The sequence below is a fragment of the Pan troglodytes genome, chromosome 3 (assembly GCF_028858775.2).
Source record: "Pan troglodytes isolate AG18354 chromosome 3, NHGRI_mPanTro3-v2.0_pri, whole genome shotgun sequence".
Lineage (NCBI taxonomy): Eukaryota > Metazoa > Chordata > Mammalia > Primates > Hominidae > Pan > Pan troglodytes.
In genome coordinates, this window is record NC_072401.2 from 54146653 (window position 1) to 54159072 (window position 12420).

Consider the following 12420-nt stretch of genomic DNA (forward strand, 5'->3'; position numbering starts at 1 on the left):
CAGTCAAGGACACATCCTTGCTTTGCTTTGCGTGTCTCTGCACTATCCTCCTTCCTTCACTTCCTTTCTGAGATCATACCCCCAACAAATCACTTGTAATAAATCAGTCTCTGCTTCTAGGGACTAAGACATTTCCAAATTTAATACATCTGCTTTTCAAACCTGTTTACAGCAGATAAGTACGCAAATATGATCACAAAACTTACTAATATCCTATAGCACAACTTGTAGAAATGCCAATTCTTTAGATGAATATTTGTTTTCTTTTAGACTTTCTCAGGTTTTTTGTATTTCTATCATTTTTATACTACTTTAGGATTTTAGTAATTTGATTAGGCCAAAAAGAAAAAGAATACTGTCTCAGACAAGCCAAGGTTTCAGGCCCTGGGTTGTCAACTGATTGATACTCAGCTGGTACATGGGACCTGGCAGTATAGCCCAAGGGACTCCAAACTTGAACCCCTAGTCTAAAGGCTTTTACCTATGTCATGTTACTCTTGAAGTCCTTGTAGGTCATAGAGATTTGATATTTTGAGTATAGAGACTTAATGGCTTTCCAAGTAATTAGGATTTCTTTAAGTTTTATTTTCCTGGCAGTACCCCACCAAACTGGTCTGTGGGCATTATTAAATTAATATATATGCCAGGTGCACCTGTAGTCCCTGCTTCTTGGGAGGCTGAGGCAGGAGGATTGCTTGAGGTCAGGAGTTTGAGGCTGAGGTGTGGTATGAGCATGCCTGTGAATAGCCACTACACTGCAGCCTAGGCAACATAGCAAGACCCCACCTCTAAATTTTTTTTTAAATGGAAAAAAATGTGTATGTATATTTCTTTATAGTGCTTTATGATGATTAGTAGGTTTTTAAAAAATAATAGAGATTTCCGCCAGGCGCGGTGGCTCACGCCTGTAATCCCAGCACTTTGGGAGGCCGAGGCAGGAGGATCACCTGAGGTCGGGAGTTCGAGACCAGCCTGACCTACATGGAGAAACCCTGTCTCTACTAAAAATACAAAATAAGCCAGGCATGGTGGTGCGTGCCTGTAATCCCAGCTACTTGGGAGGCTCAGGCAGGAGAATTGCTTGAACCTGGGAGGCGGAGGTTGCAGTGAGCCGAGATCGCGCCATTGCACTCCAACCTCTGTCTCAAAAAAAAAAAAAAATAATAATAATAGAGATTTCCTTTACTAGGAGATAAAGGATTGCGTCTGTATAGTTAGCATTGCTCTTTAGAGGAAGCATTGAACACACTGGAAGAAGCTCTTTTTAATTGGTTATTGGGATAACCAACAATTCTTATCAGCCACTGGGCTATCTTTCTACCTGGTGTATTTGCTATTTTTCCAAGACTTTTTGAATCATTCCCAAGATTTTGTTCACTCTGTCCTGCTTACACAGATAGAAACATTGTATTTTTTTTGGAAGAAATAAAATATCCATATATAGTAATTCTTACCTACTTAGTCAAATCAATAAAAGTCAAGTTATATGTATTTCATTGACATTATAACTATCTTTTTATGTACTTTAAAACTTTTTTTTAGTATTATTATTTTAATTACTTTATGTTCAGATTGTCACCACCTTGCCAGGGGAAGCTTCTTAGTCCTTTTAGCAATTTCCCTGAATTTTTTTTTTTTTTTTTTTTTTTTTTTTGAGACAGGGTCTGTCACTCAGCTGCCCAGGCTGGAGTACAGTGGTACGATCTTAGCTCACTGCAGCCTCAAGCTTCTGGGCTCAAGCAGTCCTCCCACCTCAGCGTACCAAGTAGCTAGGACCACAAGGTGTGTGCCACCACACCCAGCTGATTTTTTTTTTTTTTTTGTAGAGACAAGGTCTCACTACATTGCCCAGGCTGGTCTTGAACTCCTGGCCTCAAGTGATTCTCCCACCTCAGCCTCCCAAAGTGCTGAGATTATGGGTGTGGGCCACCATGCCCAGCCTTGCCCTTGTTTTTGAAAGCATCCTTGAATTCTGGCAGAAATAGTTCCAAATTCATTCTTACCGTTTTTCCTGCCCCAAGACTTGGAATCAACTATTCTTCAAGGATTGTATTTCATCTAATGAAGGATAACACAAAATTTGGGTGATAGGGCTACATGTAAGAGTTGGTGGTAAGCAAGAGTGCCACAGCTGCTAGGCGCATCAGCTCATGCCTGTAATCCCAGCTACTTAGGAGGCTGAAGTAGGAGCATCATTTGAGAAGTTTCCAGGAGCTTGAAACCAGCCTAGGCAACATAATGAGACTCTATCTCTTAAAAATGGAAAAAAAAAAAAATAATAGCTGGGTACCTACAGTCCTGGCTAATCAGGAGGCTGAAGCAGGATCGCTTGAGCTCAAGAGTTCAAGACTAGCCTAGGCAATATAGCGAGACCCGTCTCAAAAAAAAAAAAAAAAAAAAGGCGGGGGGGCAGGCATGCAACAACTGCTGTTGAGCCATTCTTAGTGCTGATGGTACTTCAGCAGAATGCCTTGTAAGGTCATAAACTCTCATTGATTATTCCAATTTAGTGTATTATGTTGTTATCCCACCTGTCTTTATGGATTCAGGGTTTTGCCATATGGTGACACTACAAAGAGACCTTACTTGACCTCCCTGTGGCCCTCCCTCAGTCACTGTTGATCAATTACATAACCCTGTTTTACTTCCTTCATGACACCTCTTTTCTTAGATCCTCCTTTTTATATGCTTACTTGGCTTGTCTGACCTCTGTTCTGCTCTATCCCCAGTGTAAGCTCCATGAAGGCAGAGACTGACTATTCTGAATCCTACAATAGTGTCTAGTTAGTAAAAGACATTAAGGTCTTGGGACATATACGCTCTATTTTCTCACCTTGTTAACTTTACCATTGTCTTATGGTATGTTTTTTTCCTTCCCGAGACATTTTGCAAAGCTTTGATCTTGCTGAGAAATAAGAATCTCATCAATCCATCAAGCCTGCTAGAACTCTTCTTTGAACTTTTTCGTTGCCATGATAAACTTCTGCGAAAGGTAAAGGGCAAAACAAATATTTCCCTGCATCTTCCTTGAGGCGACATAAAATTTTGTTGTCTCTTGAATTATCGATGCTTTACATTGTTAATAATAACTTTAACAGGAAAAAGCAACCATTGTGTGCATGCTATATGGTGTTAATAGCCATATTTATTGAGTGCGTACTTTGTGCCAGGCACCATTCTCAGAGCTTTGTGTATTTACTCATTTACTCACAAAGCCCTATGAGAGAGGGATCCTCATTATTATTATTCTTACTTTGCAGATGAAAGGGCTGAGGTTAAAGAGAGATAGAGTAACTTGCCCACTCTCACACTGCTTCTTAGTGGTGGGATTGGATATAAGCCCAGGCTCTGGTTCCAGAACCCAAGCCTTTTACTACTGCACCATACTGGCTGGCTAAATCAGGACATTGGTACTCACAGCTATAACTGACCCACTCCCCCACAAAAAACTTTTTTGTTGTTATTAACATTTTCCCATGATTTTTCATTTGCTTATATAAGATTAGAAGCTGAAGATTTATGAAAGAAATTTAAGATGGAAAAACTTGGCTGGGCACTGTGGCTCACACCTACAATACCAGCATTTTGGGAGGCTGAAGTGGGAGGATCACTTGAGGCCAGGAGTTTGAGACCAGCCTGGGCAACACAGCAAGACCACTGCTGTATTTAAAGAAAAAAAGGAAAGAAAAATTTAAGTTTACATTCATTAATTTAAAATTTTTTTCAAAGTATTAAGAGACTACCACTGTTTGATTTTAGCAATTGTACTTCTTGGTCTAATTTGTGGAATAAAAGTGGTCCATGGGAGCATGGTGTGGGCACCAGTGATATATGCATTCACAGTATTTTCCTGCATGCAGTTAGGTGCTTGGTAAATTGGAGCATTTTTTTTTAATAACACTTTTATTGAGATATAATTTATGTAAAATTCATCCACTTAAAGTGTACAATTCAGTGTTTTTTAGTGTATTCACAGCATGGTACAACCATCACTGCAATCAATTTTTGAACATTTTGTCACCCCCAAAAGAAACTCTATTCCAATTAGTAGTTAATCCTGTTCCTCATCCCTTTTAGCTCTAGGTAATCACCAGTCTACTTTGGGTCACTATAGATTTGTGTGTTTTGGAAATTTTATATAAGTGGAATCATAACAATATGTGGTCTTTAGTGACTAGATTCTTTCACTTAGCATAATGTTTCCAAGATTCATTCGTGTTGTAGCACGTATCAGTACTTTATTCCTTTTTGTTGCCAAATAATATTCCATTGTATGGATATACCACATTTTGTTTATCCATTCATCAGTTAGTGGAAATTTAAGTTATTTCCACTTTTTGGCCACTATGAATAAGGCTGCTATGAATGTTTGTGTGAACACTGATGTTTTCATTTTCTTGGATATATACCTAGGAGAATTGTGCCGTATTACATTAAACTCCATGTTTAACTTCTTGAGGACAACTTTGCTTTGCTTTGTAGTTGCTTTTTTGTTTGTTTGCTTGGTTTGGGTTTCTTTTGGGATAGAATGAAAAATAGGTAAAATTAAGTCATCCTGTACATTCATACTGTTCTCCAAATTTAGCAAGGTTAAAAATGTTGGTTAGGTTTAATGTATATATTTTTGTTTCTTTTCCTCAGACTTTATACACACATATTGTGACTGATATCAAGAATATAAATGCAAAACACAAGAACAATAAAGTGAATGTAGTAAGTACTCTTCTGTCTTCCATGTTTGCAGCATTGTACCATCAGTGTATTAAGTCTTCTTTCTCCTCCTTTTCTGCAGGTATTGCAAAATTTCATGTACACCATGTTAAGAGATAGCAATGCAACCGCAGCCAAGATGTCTTTAGATGTAATGATTGAACTCTACAGAAGGAACATCTGGTAGTGTATATATATTTGTCTCTTGAGAAGTAGACTCTTTTTTCATTTGTAATTAATACAGAGCACATATACAAATACTTTTCTTGAGCTTGAGCTCTTTAATATATTTATGTCATAGATTTAAGTTGGAAGTAAAAATAGAGGCAATTCAAATGACTAATGACATTGGTTATCATTTCTTGAGCAGCTACTGAGGTCGGGCACTTTGACATGACCTCACTTAGAACAACTTGAGAACAGAAGATGTAGCTTATCTGGAATTATCCCCATTTTATAAGTAATGACATGGAAGTTCTTAGAGTTAGTAAAAGTTTAGCTATTAAGAGGCAGAGCTGAAATTCAGACCCAGATCTAACTGACTCCAAAATCTGTGCTCTCTCTTCTGCCGCTCTGAAGATTTTCAAGTCAATTCATCCTATTTATATAAAATATCATGCTTCGTATACTTCAGTTTGTTGATACAGTGTCCCTAACTCATTTCTTTTGCTTTTCTTATTGACTAACATTTTTTTACTATAAAAGTAATATTCATTACAGCAGAAAATTTGGAGAAATTTAAAAAGTGGTTTTAATCAATTACTGTTAGTATTTATGGTATTTCCACCCAGTCTTTTTTGTTTAATGTGAATTTTTAAATATGGTTGAAATTTTTCTGTATTACAGTTTTTATTTTTTTTAATTTTTATTTATTTATTAATTTTTTTTGAGAAAGTCTTGCTCTGTCACCAGGCTGGAGTGCAGTGGCATGATCTTGGCTCACTGCAACCTCTGTCTCCTGGGTTCAAGCGATTCCCCTGCCTCAGCCTCCCGAGTAGCTGGGACTACAGGCATGCACCACCATGCTCGGCTAATTTTTTTTGTATTTTAGTAGAGACGGGGTTTCACCATGTTGGCCAGGATGGTCTCAATCTCCTGACCTCGTGATCCACCCGCCTCGGCCTCCCAAAGTGCTGGGATTACAGGCGTGAGCCACTGCGCCCGGCCTATATATTATAGTTTTTAAATTCTCGATTATTTTTGTTTGTTTGTTTTTTTGAGACAAAGTCTTGCTCTGTTGCCCAGGCTGGAGTGCAATGGTGTGATCTTGGCTCACTGCAACCTCCGCCTCCTGGGTTCAAGCAGTTCTCGTGCCTCAGCCTCCCAAGTAGCTGGAATTACAGGCACATGCCCAGCTAATTTTTTGTATTTTGTGTAGAGATGGGGTTTCACTATGTTGATCAGGCTGGACCCGAACTCTTGGCCTCCAGTGATCTGCCTGCCTTGGCCCTCCAAAGTGCTGGGATTACAGGAATGAGCCACTGTCCCCGATCTTCTCAGTTGTTTTTTTTTTTTTTTTTTTTTTTGCGCTTGACTAGCTTCCTATGTCATTAAAAATTCTTTAAATAGTCCGTCTTAATGGCTGCAAATTTTGTCGTAAGTCTGGGCTAAAATCTGATGAAATGTTTTACCTGTGGTTGAGTAATTTAGCAACTCATATCTTTTTAAAATATTACAATTGGGAATTCTAGTACGTCACAAACATTTGTTATATCATTTATTTTGTGCCATTGTCTGTGCTATGAAATACAGTAGAATGAAAATTTACTTCAAAGCATTCATTGTCTTCCCCCAGGAATGATGCCAAAACTGTCAATGTTATCACAACTGCATGTTTCTCTAAGGTCACCAAGGTGAGCACCTGTAGGGCTGTGTGTAAGCTCTGTCTGTGGATGGTCTGCTTCTGCATGCAGTTAGAAGAAAGCATCACTCAGCATAAACTGCATGCCTGCACACCAGGCATGCAGTTAGAAGTAAGCATCACTCAGCATAAGCTGCATGCCTGCACACCGGGCATGCAGTGATGTGCAGGCATGCAGTTTATGTTAAGTGATGCTTTCTTTGTTCCTATACTGCTTTCCTGGGTCATCTGAACTTTAAAAGAGTCAATAGAATTATGAGTTTTTAAATTGCTATGTAATAAATGATAGCCTCAGTGGTTTTTTAATGTTTTCTCCTGTGATTCTTGACTTCTGTTGGGCTTCGGCACTGCTAAAAGAAATTTAAGGTCAATGTTTGACTTTTGTCTGTTAGAAGAACTGCAATGTCACTTTTCTTATAGGGGATGTAGAAATTCTCGACAGTCTTGAAGGATAACTATATAGAGCCTAGCAGTTTTTATCTAGTTTTTAAAATTATTTATTAGAGAAATAACATAAAACAATTTTTAATTAAGAAAAAGTGAACAAAAATCCCACCACTCTTTGAATTTGTTCTTCAGATCTTAGTTCATGCACATGTATAAAGCATGCTCAAAAGGATTTATTCTTTATTTTAAGCTGAATCAAGTAGCTGACTTTTTTCTCATTGGTCTTTAGATATTAGTTGCCGCTTTGACATTCTTTCTTGGGAAAGATGAAGATGAAAAACAGGACAGTGACTCCGAATCTGAGGTTAGTTTAATCATAGCTGCTTCTGAATCTTACCTTTTATTATTGCCCTGAGTACACATTGTAAAGTCTATGACTGCTGAAGTTAGAAAGAAACTTAGATGACACCTTTGCCCTTTTATTGAATTCTGCCATGCTATTTTACTCTACTTGGAATTTGTCACTTGTATTCAGTAAGATTGGTTATATAATTAATAAAACAGATTTATTCAACCTTGATCTTAGTTTTAAAGTTATACCTATATCTCACTATGTAAATTTAGGATGAAAATTGTCACCAACATTTTTTTTTTTTTAAGACGGAGTCTCGCTCTGTTGCCCAGGCTGGAGGGCAGTGACGTGGTCTCAGCTCACTGCAAGCTCTGCCTCGCGGGTTCATGCCGTTCTCCTGCCTCAGCCTCCCGAGTAGCTGGGACTACAGGCACCCGCCACCACGCCTGGCTAATTTTTTCTATTTTTGGTAGAGATGGGGTTTCACCGTGTTAGCCAGGATGGTCTTGATCTCCTGACCTCACGATCCACCCGCCTCGGCCTCCCAAAGTGCTGGCCATCACCAGCATGTTTTTGAGGAAAAAAAAAAATCAAGATTCATGATGGCATAAAATATTAAAATAAGAATTTCTAAAAAAAAAAAAAAAATTATCCTTCCCCATTTTAGTGTTTTGGTAACCAAAGTACTGGAATATGTGATAACGTCTTTTAAACAGTATATGACTAATACATTTTATTGTAAATGGCAACCTAAATAACAAAAAGAGAGAAACTCTCTAAAAGCAAATGATACTTATTTCAGAATAGGGCAGTGGGAATACATATGCCATAGTAAACTATGTACATATTTGTAAAGGAAGACAACGGTCTTTGTTTGTGTGGTTTTTTTTTTGGAGCCGCGGACCTTCACTGTGAGTATTACAGCTCTTAAAGATGGCACGGACCTAAAGAGTGAGCAGTAGCAAGGTTTACTGTGAAGAACGAAAGAACAAAGCTTCCACAGCATGGAAGGGGACCCAAGCGGGTTGTCAACAACAGTTTTTAAAGGAAAAATGAGGGCTGGGTGCAGTGGCTCACACCTGTAATCCCAGCACTTTGGGAGGCCAAGGCGGGCAGATCACTTGAGGTCAGTAGTTCAAAACCATCCTGTCCAACATGGCAAAACCCATCTCTACTAAAAATACAAGAATTAGCCAGACATGGTGGCGTGTGCCTGTAATCCCAGCTACTTGGGAGGCTGAGGTGGGAGAATCACTTTAACCTGGAAGGTGGAGGTTGTAGTGAGCTGAGATTGTGCCATAACTCTCCAGCCTGGGTGCCAGAGTGAGACTCCATCTCAAAAAAAAAAAAAATAGTGCTACAGTGAAAATCTTTGTATGTACCTGTTTGTGCACACGTGGGCATATTTTTTCCACCTAATTTTCTTTTTTCCTGTTTTTTGAGACAGGCTGGAGTGCAGTGGCGTGATCTCAGCTCACTGTAACTTCCCCCTTCTGGGCTCAAGTGATGCTCCTGCCTCAGCCTCCTGAGTAGCTGGGATTACAGTTGTGCACCACCAAGCCCAGCTAAGTATTTGTATTTTTAGTAGAGACACAGTTTTGCTATGTTGGCCAGGCTGGTCTCAAGCTCCTGGCCTCAAGTGATCTACCCACCTTGGCCTACCAAAGCGCTGGGATTACAGACGTGAGCCACTGCGCCCAGTCTAAAAGTAGTATTCATTTTTAATAGCTGTGTGCAAAGAGTATAAGAACGAAGAAGTGGCTGAAAGGTTTACTCTTTCATTCTATGCAGATTTTCCTTGTTTACAATTTTACAAAGTAATTTCTTCTTTAGGATGATGGACCAACAGCAAGAGACCTGCTAGTACAATATGCTACAGGGAAGAAAAGTTCCAAAAACAAGAAAAAGTTGGAAAAGGCAATGAAAGTGCTCAAGGTGGGACTTGTATCTGGAAAATGAGATAGGAGTGATTAGAGTGAAGAATATGTTGTCGTTAGCCAGAGCTTTTAAGAATTTAAAATCAGAGTACCATTTTCAGAATACTTAGAAATGTTAGATAAATTTTTAAGCACTAATATTTTAGATGAATAAATGTATTCAGCTCTAGCAAAATCAGTGACTTGGATAAATTAGTTTAATTAAATTCACTTTTTACTTGTTCTGATCAAGGTGGCTTGTATTATGGTATCTTTGCTAGACATGTTTTGTCAGAAGAGTACATAAATGCAGTACATTTCATATTTTTGTAATGATTATTTTGAAAGTCATTAATTTGGCCCTTGTGTGTTTATTAATTGTATTAGTTTGTTTTCACACTGCTATAAAGAACAACCTGAGGCTGGGTAATTTATAAAGGAAAGAGATTTCATTGACTCACAGTTCTGCATGGTGGGGGAGGCCTCAGGAAACTTAAAATCATGGGGAAAGGCAAAGGGGAGGCAAGGCATGTCTTACATGGTGGCAGGAGAGAGAGAGCACTACAGGAGATCTGCCAAACACTTTTAAACCATCAGATCTTGTGAGAACTCACTATCACGAGAATAGCATGGGGAAAACTGCCCCTATGAGCCAATAACTTCCCACCAGGTCCCTCCCTCCAGGTCCTTCCCTCGACATGCAGGGATTACAGTTCGAGATGAAATTTGGGTGGGGACACAGAGCCAAACCATATTATTAATGTTTGCATTTCCAAATTCCTGTAAGTCTCATAGGTGCTAATGGTTGGAACACATTCCCCACATTTAATCTTAAAAGGCAAAAACCAACTTTAATTCTTCTAGTTGAAAAGGTTTTTAGAACAAAGTTTTTTTTCTTTTTAAAGAGTCTAATGGACTTATAACAGCCTTATTAGCACATTAAGTTCTAAGAGCGTCATCACTGTAACTCAGACTGAAAATGTTTTTCCTCTCCCTTTCAGAAACAAAAAAAGAAGAAAAAACCAGAGGTGTTTAACTTTTCAGCCATTCACTTGATTCACGATCCCCAAGGTACGTAATTATGACGTCCGAGTTCCTTGTTGGCCTTATCTCTGCCTATTTTATTTCCTGCCTTTGGGGTTTTCAGGGAATATAAGATCCCTGGCATTTAGTAGATAGTCAATAAATGCTTAGTTGTTACTAGTTGGTTGTAACCTACAAAATTGTCATCTAAAGCAGTGATTCCCAGTCTATCGCAGAACAAGAAAAATATGGAAAAACGGATCTTTCTGAGATTCATGTTTTTAACAACACAATTGTAATAGGCCATTATACTTGACCAAATAAACTGGCAGTCTTTTGTTGGTCCTTTTTTTAAAAAAAAAAAAAACCTAGTCTGTGGAAACCAAAAATCTGGGAAACCTTGTTCGAGAACACAAGTTCTCAAACTAGGCCACACATTGGTCTCACCTGGTGAATTTATAAAAACTGTACTGATGCTTGGGTCCTGTTATCTCCAGAGAATCTAATTTAGTTCGTATGGGGTGTAGCTGGGCATTGGGGCTCTCAGTACTCTAATGTATGGCAAGATTTGCTGACCCCTGCTCTAGATCAGTGTTTCTCAAACTTGCATGTAGATACAGATCACCTGGGGAGGTGGGGCCTGAGCTTCTGCATTTCCAATAAGCCTCCCCGGTGGACCAGCAGCTGCTGGGTCTGTGGACTACCCCTTTAAGAAGCAAGGATCTCGAGAGCTATTAAGTGAAGCGAGCACCTGTCAAACAGTCACTCTAGATGTTGATGCTAAAAAACTTGGGAATTATTAAGACTTAACTTTGGGCACCATTACATATATTGACATATTCACCTGTTTGTCAGTCTATTCACTGATCTAACTACTGTCTTTTCCTACGCCTGTTACATAAATGTCACATAGACCATAGACTCACAATGTACTTCTTTCATCCTCTCCTTGCCAGATTTTGCAGAAAAACTACTAAAGCAGCTTGAGTGCTGTAAGGAGAGGTTTGAAGTGAAGATGATGCTCATGAACCTTATCTCCAGATTGGTGGGAATTCATGAGGTTTGAATTATATTATGTTTCTCTTGGTGAATATTTGAAGTAGAATTTACCGTGGTAAAAGAAAAGCCATTAGGTAGAGCAGTGGCTTAATTTTATCCCTCATACATTTAAACACATAAAATTTACAGAAGAGTAACATCTCTGAAAATAACTATTTTTATCACTTCATTTTCTTTGCAGTAATGTGGACGTTAATTTGTACATATATTCCATTTATGGACAGGCTATTTTATTCTCTGCTTTTTTTTTTTTTTTTTTTTTGAGACAGAGTCTCCCTCTATTGCCCAGGCTGGAGTGCAGTGGTGCAATCTCGGCTCACTGCAACCTCCACCTCCTGGGTTCAAGTGAGTCTCCTGCCTCAGCCTCCCAAGTAGCTGGGACACAGGCGCATGCCACCACACCTGGCTAGTTTTTTTGTATTTTTAGTAGAGACGGGGTTTCACCATATTGGTCAGGCTGGTCTCGAACTCCTGACCTCATGATCTGACCACCTTGGCCTCCCAAAGTGCTGGGATTATAGGCGTGAGCCACCGCACCTGGCCTGTTCTGCTTTTTTACTTTCTTTTTGTTCACTTTGTTACGCATACACATTTTCTTGAGCCAATATAATGCACATATTTTAATTGACTTACTACATCTCACTGTTTGTTTAACCCTTCTTGGCTTTCCTGACTTCCAGATCCCTCTAGTAGGAAATTGTCATGTTTACAAATGTTAGTTGCAAGAGCTCCTCAGTGGTATATATATGGGAACTTTACACATACTGTTAGACTAGATGCCATTGTAGAAAAAGAGATACCCAGAAATTTAAGCCATGAAGAAATGACCATTAAGGTTTTTCCTTATCATTTTGATCTCGTGACTGGTGCTGCTCTGAACATACATTTAAAAAAACAAAAAGAAAAGAAAAGAAAAGCACTTTTCAAACAATATAGACATATATCAAGTTGAAAATGAAAGTACACATGAGTGAAAGTAATTGTTCCCTTTCTCTGAGAAAAACCTGTTAACATTTTGCTGACTACATTGCTTTTTCTCCATGGCTGTAGTCCCAGTGTAGGATCAATTCTTGTTACATTTGTGCAGCAATTTCATTCAGACTGAGTTGGAG

At 38.8% G+C, this 12420-nt stretch overlaps 1 protein-coding gene across 2 annotated transcripts in view; it reads left to right on the forward strand.

Moving 5' to 3' along the window:
- The window catches only part of SDAD1 (SDA1 domain containing 1), a 41061-nt gene that overhangs the window by 10417 nt on the left and 18224 nt on the right, over nt 1–12420 (forward strand). For both annotated transcript variants that reach the window (XM_001152368.6, XM_001152561.6), the window contains exons 4-11: nt 2882–2992; nt 4642–4713; nt 4793–4893; nt 6506–6563; nt 7248–7322; nt 9144–9245; nt 10228–10297; nt 11206–11309. In XM_001152368.6, coding sequence (XP_001152368.1) covers nt 2882–2992; nt 4642–4713; nt 4793–4893; nt 6506–6563; nt 7248–7322; nt 9144–9245; nt 10228–10297; nt 11206–11309 — 693 coding nt within the window. The remainder of the gene's footprint in view (nt 1–2881; nt 2993–4641; nt 4714–4792; nt 4894–6505; nt 6564–7247; nt 7323–9143; nt 9246–10227; nt 10298–11205; nt 11310–12420) is intronic.